The sequence below is a fragment of the Fundulus heteroclitus genome, chromosome 13 (assembly GCF_011125445.2).
Source record: "Fundulus heteroclitus isolate FHET01 chromosome 13, MU-UCD_Fhet_4.1, whole genome shotgun sequence".
NCBI classification, from domain to species: Eukaryota; Metazoa; Chordata; class Actinopteri; order Cyprinodontiformes; family Fundulidae; genus Fundulus; species Fundulus heteroclitus.
This window is the reverse complement of record NC_046373.1, coordinates 2,120,214-2,146,162: the sequence shown is the minus strand read 5'-3', so window position 1 is coordinate 2,146,162 and position 25,949 is coordinate 2,120,214. Positions and strand designations below refer to the sequence as shown.

The 25,949-nt window shown below is 41.6% G+C and overlaps 1 protein-coding gene across 2 annotated transcripts; it reads right to left on the bottom strand.

Annotated features, from left to right (window-relative positions):
- Positions 1 to 2,533: 2,533 nt before the first annotated feature.
- ldlrap1a (low density lipoprotein receptor adaptor protein 1a) lies at positions 2,534 to 24,872 on the bottom strand. 2 transcript variants are annotated; one of them, XM_036144850.1, is made up of 10 exons: positions 24,690 to 24,872; positions 12,416 to 12,558; positions 10,852 to 10,964; positions 10,650 to 10,764; positions 9,352 to 9,424; positions 9,132 to 9,227; positions 8,444 to 8,565; positions 8,176 to 8,210; positions 7,857 to 7,888; positions 2,534 to 3,451 (listed from the first exon to the last, which is right to left on the bottom strand). In XM_036144850.1, the coding sequence occupies exons 1-10, from the start codon at positions 24,772 to 24,774 to the stop codon at positions 3,405 to 3,407; spliced, it is 861 nt and encodes a 286-aa protein (XP_036000743.1). In that variant the 5' UTR covers positions 24,775 to 24,872; the 3' UTR covers positions 2,534 to 3,404. The 2 variants fall into 2 exon arrangements, with proteins under 2 accessions (XP_036000743.1, XP_036000742.1); XM_036144849.1 differs by lacking the exon at positions 7,857 to 7,888 and having other exon boundaries at positions 24,690 to 24,871.
- Between the last annotated feature and the right edge of the window lie 1,077 nt (positions 24,873 to 25,949).

Here is a 25,949-nt window from a genome sequence, read left to right as displayed (position 1 = left end):
CACATGTCATCTCTAGGCACTTTACAAAGTCGTTTATATAGTCAGTTTATAGGCTATAGCACTTTCAGTCATATCAACCAGACAGGCACATTTACCCAATCTCACTCACTGATGTCCACACACTCCTACACTGATAACCAGATTGGTACGCAACCTGGGGTTGAGTGCCTTGCCCAGAGGCACGTTGACACGTGAGGAGGCTGGAATCAAACCAACCACTTAGAGATTGCAAGATGACTGCTCTCCCCATTGAGACATGGTCAGCCTCATCGTGTCTCTGTTTGTCCAATGTCTCTCCCACAAATAACCATGAAAGCCATTGGCCATCAGAAGTCTTCAATCATTCTGTTAGAGCCAAACGTGGAGAGGAAGCCTTTGAAGGTTGGCTGTCACTGAAGAACTCTGTGGTTCTCCAGGCCTGCTGGCCGCCCTCAGGGAGGAGCAGCTGTGGGGGATCAGCTGCAAGGTAGATTCGTGGCGTTGTTGTACTTATTTATTAAGTCTCTTAAAAACATTTAATACGGTTTTTTAAAACCAAAATAGCTTTAAATGTTTGTAGATCCGTTTTGATATATTTTTTATAGGAAACTGAAATCATGACCAGCGATTCTAGGATGTGAGCTTTAGATTTTAGTGAGAAGCTGACTGTGGAATTTTGGCTAAATAAGGACTAATCTTGTTATTAAACATTTTTGGGCCATCAACAGAGAACATGAATACCCATGCTCAACCCTCAGCTAAAACTGGGATGTATTTAAAGAAACTAGCCTGTGAGGCCAGAGGCTGAACAGTGGAAGTGTTGATAGCACTGTTTCCTTGCAGCAACAAGGTACTGGGTTCAAATTCTGGCTTAGGGTCTTTCTGCATAGAGCTGGCATCTTCTCCCTGCGCATGTGTGGGGCACAAAAGAAAATAACATCCCAGCTTTTATGTCCCACATAAAAAAAATTACAGTAACCTTCTAAAAGTCCAACAATAAAAAATAAATAAAATACTCTTTCCAGCTGTGGTGTCTCTTAAGTCCCATAAAAGGTGGGGTTTTGCAAAAAAATATATGTGCATCTCCAAAGAAATATATAACAAAATGAAGGTGCTTATTACAATAACAGTTTGTTAAATTTGCTGCTACCACAGCCTTGGCAGAACCAGTTTCCAGAAAACAATGAAAGGTGTCGATCCAGGTGGGTACCTCTCTGGGTACTCTGGCTTCCTCCCACAGGCCAAAAACATGACTAAGAGGTTAACTGGTCTCCCTAAATTGCCCTGAGGCGTGTGTGTGTGTGTGTGTGTGTGTGTGTGTGTGTGTGTGTGTGTGTGTGTGTGTGTGTGTGTGTGTGTGTGTGTGTGTGTGTGTGTGTGTGTGCTTGGTTGTTAGCCCTCTGTGGTCCTGTCCTGGGTATACCTTGCCTCTTGAGCATTGACAGCTGGAGACAGGCCCTGTCTGGTGCCTTGCGCTTGGCTCTCCTACCTGTGATGTCACCCAGTTATTGTTTTTTTCTCACACAATGCTTTCCAATTTTTTGGTGAGAAATCTGAAGATGAACTGAGCTGTTTTTATATCAGATTGAAGATTGACAGCAGAACAGATGACCAAGGTGATGAAAGAGAAAGCAGAGAGAGGGAGAGAACACAGGGGGAGACAGGTGACCAGGCGACAGACCTAGACATCCACGTAAACATTTTTAGTTTTCGTCCACTCTGCTCTATTTACGTATGGTTGAATTTGATGAATTGAATGTTGTCCTCAGCAAAACTGTCGGCTGGCCTGCATCTGGGAGATGCCTTTATCATTTCCATTGAATAAAAAATAACTTTAGATCTAAAAGTGACTGGGGTATGAATATTTTGGGCGTCAGTTTTTCCCCACCTACAGATCCGTTTGCTTCTGGATGGTCTGGGGCTGCTTTGCTGGTCTAAATGACTTGCTGTAATTAAAGGAACCATGATGTCTGCTTCCTAGCTAAAAACCCTAAAAGAGAATGTCTGGCCATCAGTTTGTGACCTTAACTGTAAAAGTGCGGAAAGCCTGAGTTCCTTTAAATCCAGATTAAAAACACATTTGTTTAAAATTGCCTTTGAATGTTCAAGTTAAACTGTTTTACTGTTTTTAAATGTTCTTTTTTGTTTCTACATTCTATCCCTACTTGCTTTTATTCCTATATTTTAATCATGTAAAGCACTTTGCATTGTCTCTGTACTGAATTGTGCTATATAAGAAAATTAAAAAGTTATATAAATTATATAAATTAATTGCCTTAAGCTTAAAATCGCTTGGGTATTGACTTGCCCCTTAAATCAGTTCATGGCTTGAAAACTGCAGTTTGCATTTACCGTGTTTTTGTCGTTTTCTAATATTTAAACGTCTTTGCAGCGTATATTCATGCAAACAATAGCTCTAAAAGGCAAATGAAAACGTCATGTCTTCATTATGAATGTCCTTTGGAACTACACTGCAAATATGGGCAAAAAACGTTTGCAATGCTTTAATTTGCAGTTAATGTCCCTTCATATGAAATAGTGAAAGAACGTGAGCAAGGGGCCAAAAAAACTTCTGTATTTAATAATGCTTTTTTATTCCTGTACAAAGCTGTTTGATTAAAAAAAAGCACATTAAAACGGTCCTTCAAGATGAAGTTTCATTGCATCAGGGAGAAATATAGGTGTATTACAACATGCCTTGAGGCAAGCACGTAAATAAATAGAAAACATTTTCAGATTCTACACAGAAGAAGTTCTGTTAGCAGAGGAAGGCAAAAACTACACATTATATCCAGTCATTAGGAAATGCATAACAGCTGACAACAGGAACTATCCCGTTGCCTTGAGGTTCATTGTCTGCCCTTCAGGTTAAACTCTGTTCTAAATCATACTTTGAAGAAACATCTGCAAATATACGACATACCCAACACATACATGTTATGTCTAAAGCCAGAAATGCTGAAAACACCATTAAGTGAACTAAAGGACAACAAATGCTGTCATAATGCTGATTATGCGTTCAGATTGCCCCTGCACTCTGCTTGCAGCGAGACAGCGGTGGAGCTGTAGTGTTAGTACGCGATGCTGTTACTGCCGTGGTGCGCAGATGCAGCGGCCTGTGCCGTTTCCACAAAGAAGGAAGAACTGCGCGCGTAAAAAGTGCAAAAAAGCAAGAGGAAGAGGCCGCACTTCATTTCACGGAGCCACACCTTGTTGCCTTGTGTTCTCACTGGTGCCTCTTGTCAAATACATCGGAAGCTTGTATTAAGTTAAAGGAAGGACAGCCTCTCCTCCTTCTGATGGCAGCGCCCTTCTCTGCTGTGCAGTGGCCAGATATCACACGTCGTCCTTGTATGAGCCGAAGCAGTGGCGAGTGTTTCCGTCAGCGCTGTTCCAGTCAGGTTCAGCGAGCCAGTCTCGAGGCGTCACCCCAATGTCCAAGACCTGGGGGTTAGTACGCGATGCTGCCAGTCTGAGAGCACGGAGGAAGCAGGGGAGGGAAAGAGACAGAAATGAGCGATAATGTCTTTAAAACCAGAAAGGGTCTAAAATACTATGCAGACGTGCACCAATCAATCGGCCCGATATGGGGGTTGGACAAATGTTCCTTGATTGGTCCTAATCTGTCATTGACAGGTCAAATACTGAAGAATGCGAAGTTATACTACCCTTTAAATGTAGAAAAATTAAAACTCTCCTACATATCAACCAACAGCATGTACTGTTATGCATTTAATTTCAATAAAATGTATATAAATCTTAGGGACATATGTTCTGATGCACAAATTAATTCCTTTAGTTCCTGTTTGATTCAAAACTACTGACTAAACTATCAGAAAACATGCAGCATATTACTTTCTGTTTTGTGTTCCAGCTCAAAGTTAGAAGGTCATGCCTTAAAGCAAACCCTCATTTGGTATTGGTAGGGAAAAGCCGGTTGGAGTTGCTGGGTTGTTATGCTTATTTATCCCATTCAACCTCCCAGGGATGTTCCAGGTTTTACCCCGTTTACACTAACCCTTTTTAACCGAGCCGAGACCAGTCCGAGCTCGGTAAACGAGATAACTGTTGAGTGTAAGTGGAAAGCAAACTGAACTGGACCGAGCCAGACACAACCGGACCGCGCTAAATGCAGCGCAGTTCCAGGGGTGGGGTCGGCTCGTTTTTTTTCTGGCCCAGTTCTCTAATAACAAGGAGCGCATGAGCAGACCGCGTCATCTCCTTACAGCCAGCTGACATTTCAGACATTCATAAAAATACTGGCTTCCCTACCGTGACACATGGATGGGCGGAGTGATATTACACACTTGGGGAGAATATTTAGTGCACCTTATAATCCGGTGCGCCTTATAAGTGGACAAAGACGCACAAAGACACGTTAATTCACTGCGCGCCTTATAATCCAGTGCGCCTCATGGTCCGAAAATACAGTAACTTCAGCTTCGGAATATTACTAGGAGGGTTATCTAGAGCAGGTTAGATACCAGCTGATCATAACACACTTTATGCTGAACCTAACATCAGGATATTTAGGTGTTAACTAAAACCTTTGAGAGAAACTTCTTTTTTTTAACCTCAGTAGGACCTGACAAAAAACACCGGTATATAAGGGACTTCATATTTTTGTCTAGTTAGAACAGAATGAAGGAGGTTAAATCAGGCCGGACCTTTTTCCAGGGACTGTGTCCGTGCTGTTCTCCTCATGAGAACACCTTAAAAGCTGACTTTGATAAAATCACCAATCTCTGGTAGTTAAGGAAAGCAACAAGAGTTTTTTTTCCAGCTAAACTACTTTATTTAAGAAAAAAAAATCAGTTTAAAACATCACACTTTTTATCCTTTAGAAAAAGTAGCTTCTAAAAACCAAATTAGTCTTCTGAATCTGTCTTTATTTGCCGACTAACACGCTCCTCAATTATTCCAAAATCTAATTTCCCGCTTTACCAGACTCCTTCTTGTTCATGTGAGCATTAGCTAATAAGTGTAAGTACGTATATATGGCAGATGAGAAGTAGCTGTGAAATACAAGAGAAAACGCAAAGGTTCATTTTAGTTAGCAAAGGATGTTGATGGCTTATCTGTATGTTTTATGCAAAGGGTGGGTATACAATACTCTGAGGTACAAAATGGATCAGGCTAAGGTAACACAACAGGGGAGGATGGATTTATTCTTGGGGTTTTTTTGGTTTTATTTTTGTTTTCCATTACGTTATTTCATATATTATTGAGCCACTGTTATTTTTAAGACATAAACAAAAGCTTTCAAATATAAAAATTAGATTAAAAGGATTTAAATCAGAGTTATCTCTGCTGTATGAGGCCCTTTGATGAGCAGGCCTGGGAGGTGGGTCGTATTTGTTTCAGTAACAATCCCGCGTTTGGCATGGTAGAAAAGACTATGCTCAAATGAATCAGTTTATGGACAAGATCATAAGCTCTCCTTTGAGTTTACCCTTCATTTGTCCTCTTTTTATCACACCATAAAGCTCTTAAGCAATAAAGTAAGAGCTTTAGTTTTAAATGTCAATTTAAAGCTGTTAAAACCTGTCCACACATCTAAAGGTATTCTGTAATGGGAGACCCAGATTGGCAGCAAACATCGAATTGTAATCAAAGATAATAATGATGTCACAAAATCGAGCTATGCCAGATTGCACAGACATCCCGGTCACTGGAAACCTGGCATAAACTGGTGACTCCGCTGCTCCACTTTCAGACCAGTAAGTGTTTTACAATAAGAAGTGGAGTGATGCAGTTCCTGCTCCTGCAGTCGGTTCACACAGTGATCCTCACATAAACCGTTACATGTCACAGCCACTAAAGTCAGTGAATTTTACTGGGATATTATGTGCTAGACAAACACAAAGTAGTGTAGAACTGGATTGGAAGGGAAACAAATTGGTTTTTTTTCTGAAAAGTGTTGCCTTGATTCATATTCACCCTTCCTGAAGCAACACTTTGCAGAACCTCCTTAAGCTGCTGCTGAAGCTGGAAGTCATGTCGATTATGTCTTTACCAGCTTTGCACATCAGCAGACTGGATTTTTTTTTTCTTTGGTCAATTCCTCTCGGCGGAACAGCTCAACCCGTTAGACTGGATGCTAAATATCTGTCAATAGCCTCCAAAAAGGTTTTCTTCCATCCTCCCATCATCTCAGAGCAGCTCTAACCTGACAACAGCCAGCTGCATGTGTCGCTCCGCCTAGCTCCACTCACATACATCTGGGACACGGCTCATTGAAAGTGATTTCCCCAACCAAATTTTTGGTCTGGCCAATCAGGACGCAGGGCGGGTGTTTCATAGATGTGACGTAGTGGAGAAGCCACCGTGAGATTCCAACAACAATGGCGGCTCGCATCGAGGAAGCAAGCGTTAACACTGATGCTGCTATTTCTTCCGTGTTGTCCAATCTATCTGATATTGTTTCATTAAAAGAACATCAGAGAACGGCTCTGAAGGCTTTTGTTGGTGGAAACAATGTTTTCACCCTTCTCCCGACCGGATTTGGCAAGTTTTGTTTTCCGGGGCGCGTACGCGGACGCGCCCCGGAGCGGTTAGCGGTTAGCGCTAACCATATTGGGAGGCCTTTAGTCCTCGACGCGGTCGGACGACACGTTTTCCGCGGCCGCCTCGCCAAGATAGCGCTGCGGGAAACCCTGCACTAGAGCCGCAAACACATAAAAAAAAAAAAAAAGGGGGGTTTTTCCGGCGTCGGTCTCATTAGCGTCACGGGTTAGCTTCGGTGTGACTGGTTGAAATAGCACGTCGATAAAGATGACAGACAAGTGGCTTATCCAATCATATGCAAGGATTTTTGATAAGGCCCAGCCTTCAGTAAAGGCAATGCCTATGGAGAGGTCCCAGATGTATGTGAGTGGAGCTAGGCGGAGCGAGACATGCAGCTGGCTGTTGTCAGGTTAGAGCAGCTCACCTTTCTCTGGTTAAGAAAAGTTTTGCCACTATTTGCTACCACACAATACTTTGCATTTAATGTAAGTGTAGGTCTAAAGAGTGTCATTTTTCTCATCTGATGAGACAATATTCATTTTTGCTATGCCCCTACATGATTCATGGCAAACGCTTCTGACTTTCTTCTTTCAGTAGGTTTCTTAAAGCTGTCAACAGATTGGACCATCTGACACATGCTTCTCTGTAGCTCCTCCAGAGTTGCCTCTCTGATAAATCCTCTCCTTGTTATTTTAACTGGATGGCCACATTTTGAAATGCCTGCAGCTGTGTCACACTCTTTTTATGTTTAAATGGTGGATTGAACAGTGCTCCAAGATATTTATCCTGCTTTAAAGGTCTCCATAACGTCCTCTCTGGTCTGTCTGCCGTCTTCCTTGGTCTCCATGATGCTGTCTGTTCACTAATGTCCTCCAACAAGCCTCTTAGACCTTCACACACCAGCTGGATTTATCCTGAGAATGAATTGTACACGGGTGGACTGCATTTGCCGCTGTGGTGAATTCTGACAGCAGAGGGTTGAACTGGATTCTATTTATTAAAACGCTCGCCACACTTATCAGATTATTTTTTGAAAGATAAAAAAACTTCTGAAAAGTTATTTTCATTCAATATGAGGGCTACTTTGTGTTGATGACATAAAATCCCAATAATTTTGGTTGTAATGTGACACAATGTGATAAACACCAAGAAACATTTTCACACCACGTCTTTTTTCGAAGCATGTGAACAATGCATCCATCAGAGATGCAACAAAAGATGACGGAAACTACCTCTAACTACTGACAGACATTACTGACCTATAAACAGTATTATTGGGTTTGGTAGTGATTGAATGAAACAGAAGCATGTTAGGTTAGTGATTAGGGCTACCGCACTAACTCATGGTTGACTGGGATGCTCAACTTTACCTGGAAATGAGCCATAGCTATCCAGAGCAGAGCTGGAGACACAAACACACAGCAGATTGAGCACGCTAAACAACTTATTAACGAAATTGCCCATTCCAATTTTTTTGGAAAAAATCAAAGACTTGGAGGTGTCCGTGCTGCAGTATGCAGAAATCATCAGCGGGTGGCACCGTGAGGCCGAGCAGGACCAATGAGCGTGAGCCACGCTCATTGGTCAGGCTGGATTTGCTGATTGGAAAACTTCACCGTAACAAGCAGCGACAGGAATCAACACGGTTTAATTTGGGACAAATAAAAATGTTCACAGCTAATATCTCACCTGGAAAAGGCTTCATCCAAACCGTCTTCTATTTCCTGAAAGAAAAAGAGGATATCGATAATCATCCAGGAGAAGAGTATGGTTTGAAGTTATGGCTTCCATCACAGGAATGCATGCAGCTACTTCCTTGAGAAACATCGCATTATTTTCAGGTGGGGAAGAATCAAACCGAAAATGAAGTGCGGTTGAAGGAAACTAACAACTTGGAGAAGTCATTTGTCAGCCTGTGAAGCAGAAAAGCGGCCGATACAGTCGGAGAGGATCGTACCGGGGCGGGGATGTTGTTGGTCTCAGAGGACCTGTGGTTATCCAGCTGCTCCTCGCCTGTCTTCCCATTACTCTCCACAGCCGCCTTCACGTCCAGGTCTAAAAGGATTTCTGTCGCTGCATCTGAATGAGAGGAACCAGAGACCGTTGTCATGTGTTCAAACTGTTTTAACACTTGTTGCCTGTTATGCTCCCCATCCAGTTCTGTATTTTGCTCATTGGTTGTAAAATTTACAGTGTGCTGCTGTATCAGGACAGGGTAGGTCATTTTATTCTATACCAAATGATCACCTTGGGGTAAAGGTTCAATGCTCTTTATGCAGTCTAAGAGTACCCCAGGTAGTCAAACAATCATAAAATGAGTGATCTAGATTCTAGAAAACAAGCCAGGATGTGCTCCCTACTCTAAGCAAATGGCATACCGAGCCGGATGCATCTTTACTACCGCAGACAGAACGTCTGCATAGCATGGCATCACATTAAGTAAAGCTATTTCTGGGGCTTTACTATAATATCGGAAGATAGCTTGCATAAAAACTGTAGAAGTGTAATTGATGACAGGAAAGGGGGTTGAGAGAGAGGGAGACGACATACAGCAAAGGTCCACAGGTCAGGACTCAGACCCTGGAGGACTGAAGCCTGCCAGCGTTGGTTGCGTGCTCTATCAAAGCTGGTGGGTTAAATCTTACCTGTTCCTTTTAGGCTCCCCAAACTGTTGGACCTTTCCGAGCGGGAGCTGCTGCTGGCGTCTCCCGCAGAACCAGACTTCACTCTCTCCCCCTTCTCTACAGAAAAACAAGACGGCAAAAATAAGCAGCATCCAGACCTGAGGCTGACGCCACAGTCCTCGTCGACCTCAAGGTGCGCTTAATAAACAGAGGACGGTAGAGAGGAGGAGGAGGGGCCCACCTTCCTTCGCCACCTGCCACAGCTCAAAGGCTACTGTGAAGGCCTGGGCGACTGTCAGGGCCACTGCCTGCGCCTGGAGAAGACACAACAATGAATCAGTCAATTGGAGTTTTTGTTTTTATATTTCATAAAAAAGAAATCGGATGGCGAATTAACGATGGAACAATGTTGATTAGAATTACTGAAACTGTGAAAAAGCTTTTTTCCACTGGTAGTTTGACAATTAATTAATTATTAGTGGTTAACCACATGGTTGGACACTGAAAGGTCTCCTCGCCATCACCCTAATTTCTAGCTCCCTCCACAGATTCTCTATCAGATTTAACTCAGGACTACAGCTGGGCCACTTCCAAACCTTCATATATCTGCTACGCAAAAAAGAAAAAACATGTTTGTAAAATTAATTGGTTACTTTATACCTATTAACAATTAACAAGGAATTTACATCTATCTATCTATCTATCTATCTATCTATCTATCTATCTATCTATCTATCTATCTATCTATCTATCTATCTATCTATCTATCTATCTATCTATCTATCTATCTATCTATCTATCTATCTATCTATCTATCAACATCAAAGAAATACAGTTAAACAAATTGGACTTTTTTTACTACTGAGAATAGAGAATAAAGAGAAGTCTTCCTTCAGATGTAGGAGTTTAATCAGCACTTGGGAGGGCAGCAATACCTCTGATGGATCCCAACCACCAAGCAGCAGGGGGGACTTTCCTAAGAAATTAGTTGATACATCAGTCTGCGCTCAGTTTCCATGGTAACCTACTGTTGCCCTAGCAAAAGTTCGGTGCTTCGGGTTTCAAGTGAGAGATTCACCACAGCACCAGAATTCTTGGCACTAGACCTGTTGCTTTGCTGTCTGAACGGAGCGAGCAGCTATAAATAATCCATCCAGGGATCCATGGGACAAACGTTAACAAAGCAAAGCAACGGTGGAGTAATTTCCTAGAGTTCAGCTCTAAGCCCAGTTTAGCTAACGGCTCTGATGCCCAGCACACAACATTCCAGCCTGGTCACCCGCTCAGCGGTAGGGCTCTTCTCCACAAGAAGCCATCCATCATCTGTCAACCAACCTTTTTTTTTTTTATTGAAAGCAAGACAATATAAGATTGACTCCTACGGTCTCCTGCTAGGGATTGTTACAGGAAAAAAAATATGGATGTAAAAAAACAAATGATCCATCATTCACTACAGAATCTTCAACCCAAGACAGTTGCTGCGTTCCTGTAAGCGATGACACAAAATCCAACACAGAGACACAGTTACGCTGAACTTACCACTTTTCTCTTGGAACAGAGGTAGGCGTGGCACTCCAGGGTCCCATTGAGGTTGTTCTGAGCGATGTAGGCAAACACTTTATCGTGCACCTTGTCCACCGTGCAGTAGGATATCCTGCACACCGGGAGGCAAGGTTTAGCTCTAACAGACTTTCAGACCTGCAGTATGACGTCGCAATCAAACGCTGCTTTGCAAACACACCTGTATATAGAGACACTTTCAAGAAGTTTGTTGGTAGATCTGTCCAACATGATGATCCCTTGAGGGGAAACCTTCAGAGAAACCTTCTGGGGCTTCTTCCCACTGGCTTTAGTCTATTTAGCACAAATACAGAGTTGTTTTTTTTTTTTTTTAAATAGCATTTAAAACTTCATGCAAAGAAGTGAGCTCCAATCCTTACCGTCTGGACTTTCTAACGGTAATTTATTTTGCATTTATATGGATTTATTTACTTGGTCACAACACAGCTAAAACCTTCTATGTACAGCATTTTATTGGGATGTTATGTGATGCACCAACACAATGTGCACAATTGTAAATGGAAACAATAGTTCAAGCTCAGTTAAACTGAAGAGAAATCATCAGTCAACATCAAGGACTTGTTATTTCGTTCTTTTTTTTTTAACTTTGCGGTCATTCTTCCTACCTTTGTATAGCCCTTTGGTCAATGTGCCAGTTTTAAAGGTTTTTTATATAAATAAACTTGAACTTGAAGTCGGTGCAAAGGACATTGATCAAGATAAGAAAAGCTCAGACATCTTCAGCATTTTGGAAACAAACCTTAATCCTCTATCCAGCTTAGGCAACCTAACTCCCTGAACTTTTCAGATTAATTGTTGACCTAATCTGCAAAATATTTGTGATGTTATTCACCCCGCCTCTCGCCCATTGACAGCTGGAGATAGGCACCAGTACCCCTTCGCAACCCCACAAGGGATATACGTGTTAGAAAATGGATGGATGGATGGATTATTGCACTTTATTGTTTCAAATGTTTGTTTTTTTGAAGACAAAAAGCTCTTAATATTTGGTTAGTTGCATTTACCAAATTGCTTAACTTAGGTCTCCAGCTTCCATCAACTGAAAACATCCCTCTGGTCATTGGAGGTAATAATGATAAGTATTTTTAAAAAGATAACGACATGGACAGATTACTCCAGGGTGTACCCCGCCTTTTGTCCATTGACCGCTGGAGATAGGCACCAGAACCCCTCTGCAACTCTGCACAGATAATGGATGGATGGATAGATAAGATACAGAGCCCTAATAGAAACATTGTGGGAGGGAGAAAAAATCCCTCTTACCACAATGGTTGCACAAGGCGAAGATCAGGCCCTCAGCGTTTTACATGTCAGTTTCAGTCTCCTCTGATCTGAGCACCTTCTTCCACATGCTTGTTGTGTCCTCTGCATCCTGCAAACAGCACTTCTTGTGGCTTTCGGTCAGCACTGCCTTTCCTCTTGTTACTAAGCCAGATTTGTGGAGTGCAAAACTAGTTTTTGATCAAACTACGGGATGCTTAGCAGCAAATGCACTTTTCAGATGCTTAGATGTAAAACAAAAACGGAAAACCATAATTTTCCTTTCACTTCTCCACAACTTTTTGGTGTGGGAAACTATGGGAGAACTCACATAACAGCGCAATAAAATACATTATGGTTATATAACAGTTTCTATGAGATAAATACATAAAGACTGTATTTATCTTTATTGAGCAGGAGATTTCTTTTAAATAACAGAGGTGCTGGAGCTCTTTTGCACTGACCGTGGCAAAAATCCTCTTCACAGCAGCAGCCGACAGCTGCTCTCCTTTGGGTTGATCCACAAGCGTCATGCCGAGGTGCCGGAGGTTAAAGGTCATCCCCTCTAAAATGGTCTCCCGTGTATCTGTCCAGTTCTCTGGAAGCTCTGCAACAAAAAAGATGGCTTTAAGAACGGGCGGGTAGAACTGCGATGAATCTTCTTTGGCTTAAATCATAAAAAGCATAGTTTAGTTTTTAGAATCCTCTCATCTTAGATTCCTGTAAAAAAAACCTTTTTGATATTATATTGCATATTAGAAGAAATGTAAACAGCTTGAATTTCTTTAAAAGGCAAAAACAGTTTATCTGGGTCAGAGGTTCTATGGATGCAAAGTAAATATTTCATCTCCTAAAAGAGACTTCAATTTACAGAGGTAACTTGGACTCTGACATAACTGTGATAAGAGGAAAGCGTCTTTTTTTATCCTGAGAGCGACGTCACTGAAGCGTCACGTGAACAGGCCGCGCGTTATAAAAGGGCACAACCGCTTTTAAACTCTCGCAGAAGGAAACACAAAAAATAAATAAAAAAATCTACATGTCAGCATGTTTGACGGTTGTGAAAGAAAACCTGGAAGCGCTGAAAGGACATCGTGCACCTTTATGTGGTTTCTTATCAGGGTTTACACGGTGCCCGGCGGCCCTGACCCCGTGTTTACTGACATTTCCTCGCAGTGGGACGGGGGGGTGTGGGGGGCGTCAGTGAAGATGAGATCCTTACCTCGAAAATCACCCTCCTGCCGTTTTTTTATCTCCTTGCGGGTTGCAGTGCATACACACGCAGAGGCGTGTTTTCACCCAGGATTTATAGCTGGAATCTTCTTACTACAAGCAACCAGACATGTTTCACTTAACCCCAACTTAAAGTGACAAACTGGCTGATCAATGCACCAGGTGATGGAGCCAAGCTGCTAACATCATCAGTTTTAGCCTTTAAGACTAAGTTTGATTCACTTTTTAACCTTATCTCCTATTTTTCTGTCTTTGAAGGGAGAATCATACCTCGGAGGTAATTACAGACGTTACACCCCCCCACACTTTATTGAGAAATGTCGAGCGCACACCAAGACACCAGGTACCAGGCACCGCTCAGCCTGAGAATGTGAGCAACTTTGGGGTGAAAGGTCAGCAGCAGGAACCACATGTGAGAGCCGGCAGCTGTGTTCAGAGAGATCTGATGAACCCTTACCATAAATAAAAGTGGCTTAGATTTAAGGTCATCAGCCTAGTTTCCGTGACAGAAGGTTCTTCAAAATATAATAAATTGTATTTACAGCGTTTATTCTTTTGAAATATACTGATTTGATCGACACTAATTTATTCCTCCACCATGACGACAACCATGCAACTCCGTCACTAGATTTAAGAGCTTTTCGGATTTCTTGGTTCATTTTTAAAATCTCACCATCCAACATTTAACTTAGCATTACAGAGAATCTGTTATGTTAACTTTCCCCTGCCTTGATTCTTCAGTTTTTGTTTTAATATGTGTGCATGGAAGAGCTCTCTGATCTACCAACTGGCAATGTATTCAGAAAGTGTGGATATAAGGTACAACTACCATCTTAATGACAGAGGGAACAGTTTTTGGGTCTTTTGACGAAGATAAAAAATTGTTTTAGTTCGACAACAGAGATTCTATTTGATACTTACAACTAAGACACGCAGGTCAATCACGAGTTGATCAGCAGGATGTAGCGTGTTGGGTAAAATGACCTACAGAGCTCGGCCACAAAAGTCTCGGAGGACCCTGCTGGCAAAGGTGTGGATGCTTGAATGCCAATCAGACTCATATTTTCTGGTCATATCCCAAGCTTAATTTTTTTAAAAGCTGTTTTTTAGGCTCCGTTTATGTATGTTAAAGACTGAAACCCCTGAGATTCCCCCCGCAAATCAAAGTGAACCAAATCAACTGGAGAAAATGGATACTGTTTAAGAACAACAGTACACACAATTCTTTCAAGATCTTCTGCTGCCATTTTTTTTTTTTTTTGCTGTCTGCTTTTTTTTCATTCTTGTTTTTTCTTATTGCAACCTTTTAAATAAAGTAAAAAATCTTGGTGTTATTTTTGACCAAGACATGTCATTTAAATCCCATATTAAACAGGTTTCCAGAGTTTCCTTTTTTCACCTCCGGAATATCGCCAAAATTAGAAACATTCTGTCCAGGAGCGATGCTGAAAAACTGGTCCATGCATTTGTTACTTCAAGGCTGGACTATTGTAATTCTTTACTATCAGGAAGTCCACAAAATGCAGTTCAAAGCCTTCAGCTGATCCAAAATGCTGCAGCAAGAGTTCTGATGAGAATCAACAAGAGGGATCATATTTCTCCAATTTTGGCTTCCCTTCATTGGCTTCCTGTTAAATCAAGAATAGAATTTAAAATTCTTCTTCTAACGTATAAAGCCCTTAATAATCAAACTCCATCATATATCAGAGCTCTGATTACCCCGTATGTTCCTAACAGAGCACTTCGCTCTCAGACTGCAGGTCTGCTGGTGGTTCCTAGAGTCTCTAAAAGTAGAATGGGAGGCAGATCCTTTAGCTATCAGGCTCCTCTCCTGTGGAACCAACTCCCAGTTTTGGTCCGTGAGGCAGACACCCTGTCTACTTTTAAGACTAGGCTTAAAACTTTTCTTTTTGACAAAAATTATAACTAGTGGCTCATGTTACTCTCAGTTACCTTTATAGTTTTACTGCTATAGGCTTAGGCTACTGGAGTATATCAGGATCTAATTTTCTCACTCTATTGAGTTCTACTGTTATGCATTATGTGTTGTCATTTCTGCTTTAACTTTCTGTTCTCTCTCTTTTCTCTTCATAGTAGGTACACCTGGTCTGACGTTCTGTTAACTGTGACATCATCCAGAGAAGACGGCTCACCCGCTACTACCATCTAATGTAGAACAGATTACTAGATCAATGTGTGCTTCTGTGCTTTTTTGTCTCTCTTGTTGTGTCTCTGCTCTGTCTTCTGTAACCCCAGTCGGTCGAGGCAGATGACCGTTCATACTGAGCCCGGTTCTGCCGGAGGTTTTTCCTTCCCGTTAATGGGTGGTTTTTCTTCCCACTGTCGCTTCATGCTTGCTCAGTATGAGGGATTGCAGCAAAGCCATGTACAATGCAGATGACTCTTCCTGTGGCTCTATGGTTCCCCAGGAGTGAATGCTGCTTGTCGGGACTTTGATGCAATCAACTGGTTTCCTTATATAGGACATTTTTGACCAATCTGTATAATCTGACCCAATCTGTATAATATGATTGAACTTGACTTTGTAAAGTGCCTTGAGATGACATGTTTCATGATTTGGCGCTATATAAATAAAATTGAATTGAATTGAATTGAATTGAATTTAAATTGTTCTTCAGCTCAGTTCATTAGTATCTTTAGGGTCTTTGGAACTTTCTTTGATCCGAGATGTTCTGTTCGGTACCTTTCCATTTTCAGAAGAATGTTTTCTTTTTGTTAAGCCTCTTAACTCTGACCTTTAAACCACTCAGGCATGAAAAGGCTCCAAAGCTCAAGGGACAAAACCAGTGTTGTGTTTTCGCATAACTAAGCCAAGAAGACAGTTTTTTTTCTCATTTCCTTAGCTGAATCTATGAAGAACTCCAACGAGAACATAGTTTAGCATTTTAACACCATCGTTTTTAAATCTGATCAACTAATTAAGCCAGTTGATCAGGTGAAGGATGAGGACTCTCTCGGGTCCCAGGACTTGACTTTCAGATATGGTTCACCTAATCAAGATTTTTTTTTCTAGGCCTGACAGTTATTTTAGTCCCATGTGTCCAATTTTCATGGCATGACATATGCTGCCATGATCAGGTACAGAAAACAATTGGAAAAGCAGACAAAGTCCACAGAACAACACTAAAAGACTTTAAGAGAGCCCAGAGAAGAACAGATCAAGAAGAATTCATTAATGTCCAGAGTAAGGTTGCACACCAAGTATTCCTGAGTAAAATTAAATTAGCAGTGGTTTTCAACTTCTGCACAACATGTGTGCGGGATAATAAAAAGAGAAGTCTTTTGCAGGCACAGATCCTTCAACCTGGCAGAAACTGTTCCATTACTTCCCTGAGATACAGACAGAGCATGCACAGCTCTACAGATCGCTTTAGCTTATGGGGGGCTCAAACAAGGAGAGGTGTTAATATTTTACTCCTTAAGTGAACTCTTGATTCTGACGCTCTTCCTCCAGTGACAGGTCAGTACCAGAAGAGGGTGAGCAGACTGGAAATCTGGTTTGTTACTTAGATAAAAGTCTGTGCGCTCTTTACCCTTCTCACAAATTGATGACTTTACATCCAAATATTAGAGAAATCCAAGCCAAGCAGGTGTCTTCAACTGATGGGTCCAACGATTTGATCAGATGTTGTTTACAACAGGAATCCAGAGCAAAAAGAAAGGTTGTTCAGCACAACATCCAGTCTTCGGCTGGATAAAGGGTCTCTGTTGAGCACTATGACAACAATGGTGCTGATCCAATAAGTTCCAGTCGACGGGGGCAAACACTGTCCGGCTCCTGTGTGTGTCTACACCAAACACTGGATCACCAAGGAGACCACCAATGGGGTTCCGACAGTTCAGGACCTCTCCTGTTTTTTAGGTAGGCAGGGAGGGTGCTGGTGGAAAACCAGTCATCTGCTGCCTCTCACTTCTCTCTTAACTGTATTTTACAAAACAATTTAAGTTTTAAATTTGACACCTTCTGGACACCTATGTGTGACTAAAAACACAAACACGAGTCTGCCAGAGGAGTCGGACCTAACCAAGCAGTTACCTGTTAGTGATTGCACTGTAGCGGTTGTTTTGATAAAGGCAAAGCTTGCTTTGCAGCTGGATAGTGGGATATAACAATGACTGAAGGTTTCTGCGGTCATTCTTTATCAGTCAATTGTGTTCCACTTATCCAAGATCGTGGAAGTAACAGGTCCAGGAGGGGATTCCATTCATCTCTCTCCAAAGCAATATTCCTTAGCTCATTTCGAGGAACCCCAAGGCGTTCCCTGACCTGACAGGATTTATAGTCCCTTCAGCGGGTTCTGGGTCTTCCCCGGGGTCTCCTGCCAGTGAAACGTGCCCGTAAAAAATTCTCAAAGGGAGGCATCCAGGGCGCATCTTGGTCAAAAGTCCAAACCAGCTCAACTGGCTCCTTTCGATGCAGAGAAGCAGCAGCTCTGCTTTGAACTGAGGATAGGCAGAAATTTCCCCAAGACTTTGGTCACCGATAGATGCACAGAGAAGACAGAGCTGTGGAGGTGTAAGTCAGAAAAAATATGTAATTTGTTTGGTTTAAATTGCCTCCATGCACTAATATCCATCACAAAAAACACAGAATAAAACAGGGAGGAGCAAACAATAATTGAATGTGACGTTTCAGGTGGTGGAAAAGATTCTGGAAAGGTTCTGTTTTTGCAGAACCACTTAAGAACTGGCTCTGGTACCGGCCCCACCCAGCTAATAGCTGGATCCTCTTTAGTGGAAAAGCCCTATCCGATCACTTAGAAGGGGTAGCACGAATATGCAAATTTCACCACTCCATCCCGTATCTTTACACGGACAAGACCAAGATGGCACAACGGTGTCTTATGTCCAGCTTGAAACTTTTCAGATCAAATGTTTCATGATGAACACGCACCACCAGCCCCCCATTAAGGATCCATGTGTCTTGTCACCTCATACAAGTCAATCGGTAGTAGGGCCAGGCAAAATGGATGGGGAAAAAAATCTCTATATTATTATGCTAAATGCCGATATGTGATATTTATCTCAATATGTTTTTCTTTTCATAAAGTAATTATAAAAAGGCATTTCTGAATCTAAACTTAATCCCAAATGTCTCACAGGCACATTCTTCAACAAACAGCTGTATATATGAGAAACAACTAAAAGATAACCCACTAAAATACATAAAATAATAATTAAAACGCAACATAGATCATATAAACAGTCTAAACAATATAGTCTCATTTTATATCTTTTTTTTTTTAAATCTCGATGTTAAAATCTCAATATATTGCCCAGCACTAATGAGTAGCGATCACGGCCCCTTTGGCCTTACACAGCTTGCTCTGGTTTACAACTCGCAGCATTCACCTGAAAATGATTTGAGCATGTACCAAGGGGTGAGCCTCCTCCTGGCTTCCTAAATTCATTTAGTACAATAAAGACAAGAAAAATTTTTGTGCACCGTCATCAACATGTAATGATCAGCATCAGTTTCTTATGAACAACATATCTCAGATCAGATATGCTTGGGAAGATTGTCTCCTGCTTCTGCAGCTGCCTTTACTTTATTATCAGCTCATTACTTCCCTCTCGTTCCAAAATCCCATACTCCCCATTAAAGTTCAGAGGATACAGGCTCGTTGGGTAAGGAACTCCTAACTCCATTCTGTATCGGGGCGTAATGAAACATGTAGATCATGGAAACCGATGATGTGAAAGGGACTTTGGAAAAGATCCCACAAAGATGTACATTTCATCCTATAATACATGAAAAAAAAAGGCAACGTTATCGGGTTGCTTTTGTTAAGGAAAACATGCCGCATGCTCCAAAGCATTATCCCCCTAAAATTACCTGAACATAGTATGAGAGGAAGGAGCCCACTTTAAAAACAACAAGGTTTAGTGAAAGTCTGAATATAATTTTAGTTGCAGATTTACAAGGATTCTGTCAGAGCGTCCTTTTGCAACAACGTCTGTGAAACCGATTATTGGAAATTATTTGGCGAACAAATCAAAGGGAACCATCCTTTACCGTCTAAGGTATGAATGATTGCTTTCTGTGGATGTCCAAGTCAACCTTGTAGACCTTGAACAACTCCTTCACTTCAACAGTATCATTTGAAATCTTTCCCTAGAGAACTGGAAACGCAGGCCAATACAGACCTGCAACAGTCAGACCTGGAAGCTGGGCTGGATGATGTGGATCAGCGCCAGTGAGGAATGCCCGCCACGCAGCCGGAAGAAGACCTGTTAGTCTATACAACAACACTCCATTCTTCTTACAAGTGGGTCAGCGGCTGCATTTCCATAAACCTGCTAATTCCACGGGTAATCGGGGCCTGCGAGGGTAACAAGTTCATTTACAGTTAAAAAGGGAACAAACGAGCTCATTCAGAGAAATCTGAATGGTTTTAAAAGTTAAAATATAGTTTAACCGACAGGTCCATTTAATAGTACGTATATATGCTGTGGTGTTGCTGTGCAAGCAGTGGCATGCCATGTTTCTCCTTCATGATGGACAAATCATGAATTTGAATACAAAAAAAGTTGGATAGGCAGTAACCAACCTGAAATGAAATAATATTTAACGCACTGTCAGTGATATAATGATATACATTTATGCCATCTAGATTTGTAATGTCTTTCCTGGTTTTTAAAATAGCTCAGCTTGAATTGGAGCCAATGGTAACGCGCGTTCACGGACCGGCAGCATTCCTGGTCTGTCTTCTTGGTTGCAGGCAGGGCGCGCAATCATTACCTCAACACAGCTTTCACGAAAGCTTTAGCTTGAACAGTAGCTACTGAGAGTTACTCTGGGAAGCACCGAATTCTCGACACGGTTTTCACGTTGTTGCGACTTTGCGGGAGCAGCTTTTCTCATAAACAAAGACAAACAAAGATGTCAAAAACACAGTAAGTGGAGCTGAGACCCTGACCTCTCCAATCCTCCTGGTACCGAGGTGGAAATAGTAGGGTCGTTCTGAGAAATGAGATTATCAACAAATCCCTGAATGCCACAGGAAATCACCATGGCAAAAAAAAAGAGCTATTGTATAATGGCCACATCACCAGAGCCTTGTGTTTTTATCCTAAAATAGCATTTCTTAAAAAAACACTAAGTGTTCAGCTAAAAAGTTGTTTCAACACTCCAAACTGATACATTGTGTTTTTGCACGCTAAAAACAATGGATTGAAAGTATTCACATTCCCTACATGTTTTCAGATTTTGCCACAATCCGTGTTTTATTGGTGTTTTATATGATAGATGAACATAAAATAGCGCATAATAGAGAAGTGATACATGTTATGCTAAATAAAAATCTGGAATACTTTGACTACAGCCCTCAGTGTGACAATATATTATAGAAAAGGCTTTCATAGCAATTACAGCGGCATGTCTTTCAGGGTATGTCTACACAACGTTTCCACATCTAGAGGCTGAGATTTTTAAAAGTTTTTCTTTGCAAAATAGCACAAGCTCAATCACAATAGAAAACATTGTTTGATAGCAATTTTCAAGGCTTGTCACTGATTATCTGTTGGATTTAGGTGGATTTTGACAAGGCCGTTCTAATATATGAATGTTCTATGATTAAACCACTCGACTGTAGCTCTGGCAGTATGTTTAGTGCTCTACTCAGGTCTCGAGAGATTTGCAGCCTCTAACAGGTTTTCTGTCAGGATTTAACAGGTTTTCTGTCAGGATTGACCTGTGTTCAGTTCCATCCATCTTGACATTTACTCTGAACAGCTTCACTATTCCTACTGAAGAAAAGCATTCCAACAGCATGCTGCTGCCGCCACCACGTTTCACCATGGTGATGTGCAGAGTTATCCCACTGTTGATTGCAAAGCAATAAAACCACTTCTGTTTGTTGCTGTGTGTCGTCCACCAGTCCCTTACTCTTAGTTCTAAGATCAGTTCTCAGACTTCTTGTCTGATAGTGTTAAATAATGACACGGTGATTATAGTGGGGGATTTTAATATTCAAGTTGACACTGAATGTGAAAGCCTTTATTACTATCTTAAACTCAGGTTTTGTTCAAAATGTGCATAAACCTACACATTTTTGCCTTCATACTTTGGACCTTATGCTGCCATATGGCGTTGATTGTGAAGAATTAACACTATTTCCTCATAATCCTGTCATATCAGACCATTTTTAATAACCTTCATTTAATTTAACCCAGTTCTCCATCCCTAAAATAAGTTTTCATTATAGTAGATAATTAGCAGACAATGCTGTAACAACTTTTAAAGTCTCTGTTTTCTTTTTAATTAAAGTATCACAGAAAAACACAGCAATAAGGGCAGTAATTTATATTTCTTCCCCTTCACAAATTGATGCTTGGGTTGATAGTGTTAGATCCTCATTGCATTTTGAATTAGACAACATAGCCACCTTGACAAATGAGGAAATTACAGGCCTGGCTCCCTGGTTTAATTTAGATCTGTGTTCTTTGAAGTACAGTTAGGAGGTTGGAGAGATAATGGCGGTCTACATTTCTAGAGGTATCCTACCTAATCTGGATAAACATACTTGCCAATCATTCTGACGTGCTCACGTAACGGCAATGTGCGTGCTGTCTACTTGTGAGGTTCCTCTTGCTGGCTGTGCATGCGCACTTCTAGTGTTTATGTATCCAGTTAGCTTCGGTGTTAGCCGTTCATTTTAGTGCCGCCGCTCTCAATGTATACTCTTACCTACATTTCCGAAAAGATTGTCCAATCTACCTTTAATAATAAAGCTCCTTCAAACTCCAGGGTTACTTGAGGAGTACCACAGGATTCAGTCCTTGGGCCAATTCTCTTTAATATATATATATATATATATATATATATATATATATATATATATATATATATATATATATATATATGCTTCCAATTGGTGAAATTATCAGACAGCATGGGATTAATTTCCACTTTTATGTTGATAAAACTCAGCTATTTTTGTCCAAAAATCCTCCATCCATCCATCCATCCATCCATCCATCCCTCCCTCCCTCCCTCCATCCATCCATCCATCCATCCATCCATCTTCTACTGCTTATCCGGGTTCAGGTCACAGGGGTAGCAGGCTTAGTAGGGAGGCCCAGACTTCCCTTTCCCCAGCCACTTTAGCCAGCTCCTCCAGGGGAACCCCAAGGTGTTCCCAGGCCAGCTGAGAAACATAGTCCCTCCAGAGTGTCTTCCTCTGGTTCTCCTCCCGGTGGGACGTGCCCGGAACACCTCACCAGGGAGGCATCCAGGAGACATCATTACCAGATACCCAAGCCTCTCAACTGGCTCCTCTCGACATGGAGGAGCAGCGGCTCTACTCTGAGTCCTCCGCGGATGACTGAGCTCCTCACCCTATCTCCAAGGGAGAGCCCAGACACCCCACAGAGAAAACCCATTTCGGCCGCTTCTGTCCACAATCTCGTTCTTTCGGTCACGACCCAAAGCTCATGGCCATAGATGAGGGTGGGAACATAGATCGACCAATAAATCGAAAGCTTCGCCATTTTGACTGACCTCTCTCTTCACCACAACAGACCGGTAAAGTGCCCGGCGCTTCACCGCAGGCGGAGCACCAATCCACCTGTCGATCTCCCGCTCCATCTTTCCCTCATTTGTGAACAAGACCCCGAGATACTTAAACTCCTCCACTTGGGGCAGGACATCCTCCCCAACCTGGCTCTTGGGATGTGCAATTCCACAAATCTTGATTATTCTATAGTTTGACAGACGACAAGTTTATGTCTTCAAGACGAAAGAAGAAAATCTGGATGACTTGACATTTTCTGATTTTAAATTCAGACAAGAAAGAAGTCGTCAACTTTGGAACAGAGTCTTTCAAAAAGAAACTGCTTAATCAATCACTTAATGCAGATGGCATTAAACTGGCCTCTGGTAGTAAAATAAATAACGTTTTGACCAGGACATGTCATTTAAATCTCACATTAAACAGGTTTCTAGAAGTTTCTTGTTTGACCTCCAGAATATTGGTAAAATTAGAAATATCCTGGCAAGAAGTGATGCTGAGAAACTAGTCACTGTTCGTTCTTTAAGAAAGATGATAGTTCTCCTAATTTAGCATTGCTTCATTGGCTCACTGTTAAATCAACAATCTAATTTAAAATGAACCTTCTCATGTATAAGGCCCTTAATAACCAGGCGCCATCATTTATCAGATATCTGATTGCTCCATAAGCTTCTAACAGAGCACTTTGCTCTCAGACTGCAGGTCTACGAGTGGGTCCTCCTAGAGTCTCTAAAAGTAGAATGGGAGGCAGATCTTCCAGTTTTAGTCCGTGAGGCAGACACCCTGTCTACTTTTAAGACCAGGCTTAAAATCTAAGCGTTTTGAAAAAGCTTATAGTTTGAGTGGCTTAGGTTATCCTGAGCTGTCTCTGGAGCTGCTGGAGGACACAAAGACCGCCTTCCCTGACTCATTATCCTACTATTCTCCAATTTTGTATTGTTTGCAGTCATCAGCTATTAACTTTATGTTCTATTCTCTTCATAGACCTTCATACACCTGGCCTGGCGTTCTGTTTAGCTACCCAATTCTGGAGGGGGGGATCGTCTGAGCTACTGCTGCCAGCAACTTAATGTTAAATGACACAGTTGGCCCCCAGTGGTCGTACCAGATGGCTGTTTACACTGAGCTTGGTGCTGCTGTAGGTTTCTTCTTGTTAAAGGGTAGTTTTACGTTCCACTGTCATAAGCATGCTCGGTATGAGGGCTGTTCATCCAGGAGGAGTGAATGCTGCAAGTCAATGACTTGATGAAATCTGCTGGGTTAACTTAGATTTAAGAACAACTTTTTCACCAATCTGTCAGTATGATTTGATAGAGTTGGCTTTGTAAAGTGCCTTAAGATGACGTGTTGTGATTTGGCGCTATATAAATAAAACGGATTTGAAAACTGAATTGTTATTTTGAATGTTGGCTAAAATGTTCCGTTTTGATCTCATCTGAGCAGAGCACCTTCTTTGCTGGGTCCCCTGCATGGCTTCTGGCAAAATACAGATGGGAACTAATCATTGGCTTTCTTTCAACACTGTCTTTCTTCCCAAAATCTTTACTGATTTGTGAAGAGCACAATAGCGGTTCTGTCTCCAGATTATTCCACCTGAGCAGTGGATTTCTGCAGCTCCTCCAGAGTTATCATATGTATCCTTCTTCAAGGCACTGTATTTCAGGGGAGATTCTTAAAATAGAAATGCCATACTTGGCATGAACCTCATATGTTTTCAAACTTCAATAACGTTCAAAAAAGAAGGGGAAAATGCAATTTACTTATTTCATTGACAGAAGTGAACAAGTGGGTTAATAAACATATAGGTGAGTTATAAGAATTGTATAATTATTATATCGCCTGTTTTTGAGCTCAATAATCAAAGCACGCCGGTAAGTAAAAGCAAAAGTTGACGTGGTAAAACCTGAACGATCTGAGCCAACAACCCGTCTCCGTTTCTCTCCTCGGCTACTTCTCCAGCTGTCTGCCTTACTTCTGTGTCTGCCGGCGCTCCACGACTGCTTCGCCATGCTGGGGCTCCGGACGATCGCTCTCCCGGCCGACCTGAGGGCATCCATGTCGGGTCGGTGCTCTGCGCTGCGAAGGGTCGGCCAAGTTTGCCGCGAGCGAGTCTTCCAGGGGAAAGTGTTGTTGACCAGAACGGGGATGGGGGGGTGAAGAGGAGATGGACTGGTGCTGCCTTCAGGTGCAATTGGTAACAGCGCCAAGCTAACTTTCATGGGACACTTTACGGTGGGAAAAGTTGCAAATGAAAACGACAAAGTTTAAAAGAATAACTGTCGATATGTTGTATATTTATATTTTAGGGATAGGATCACAGCAAATTAAACCATAGATGTGTCTCAACACAATTTAAACGTTAAAACGTTGGAGGCGGAGACATAACCGGTCCGCCAGGTCCACGATGAGCTTTCTCAAACCAACTAAAGGAACGAAAGCGGTATTTCCGACCGGCCCCTAAAGGTCGCATCGCACATCCGTAAGGGCAGTTATTTCTAATTTTATGCGACTGTACAAATGACAGATAAGGTGGTAAGTAGGTTTGGGAGGTGCAAATTAAAAACATTAATTAAAAAGAGTAATTTAACATGAAACTTAGATTAATTATTGATTAATAATCCGTTTTGTGTGTGTGTATGTGTGTGTGTGTGTGTGTGTGTGGGGGGGGGGGGGGGGGGGGGGGGATTTTGTGTACCGTTACAATTAAAAAAATATTGCATAAGCTCACTTTTATTAGCTTATCCCTCACATTGAAACCAATGGTTGGTATTTACAATGTTGCTACATCCTCTTTAGAGGTTCTGCAATTATCTCTAACGGGCTGGATATTAACTTCTGGGCCAAATTCTGATAGATGATTACCCATTCTTGCCTTATTAATGCTTGGAGTTTGAGCACATATATAATATATAATTTTGCTTAAAAATTAAGATTTTCACCAGTTTGTGCCCGGTCTTCCCAAATAAGTCAGCATTAAGATTTTCCAGATGTTTAGGACACTTAGGACAATTCATCACAGAAAACAACTTTGAACCAGGCTCCTTATGTTAGTCCTTGTAATAATGCCGAAAAATAGTCCACTGATGTTTTTCTTGGACAGGAGTGGCTCTGTTGCTGAGTCTTGTCATAATTCAGTTGACTGAAAGTCTTTATTTCACTGGTTGTGCAGATACAAGTTTTGGTCCGTAAGGCAGACACCCTGTCTACTTTTAAGACTAGGCTTTAAACTTTC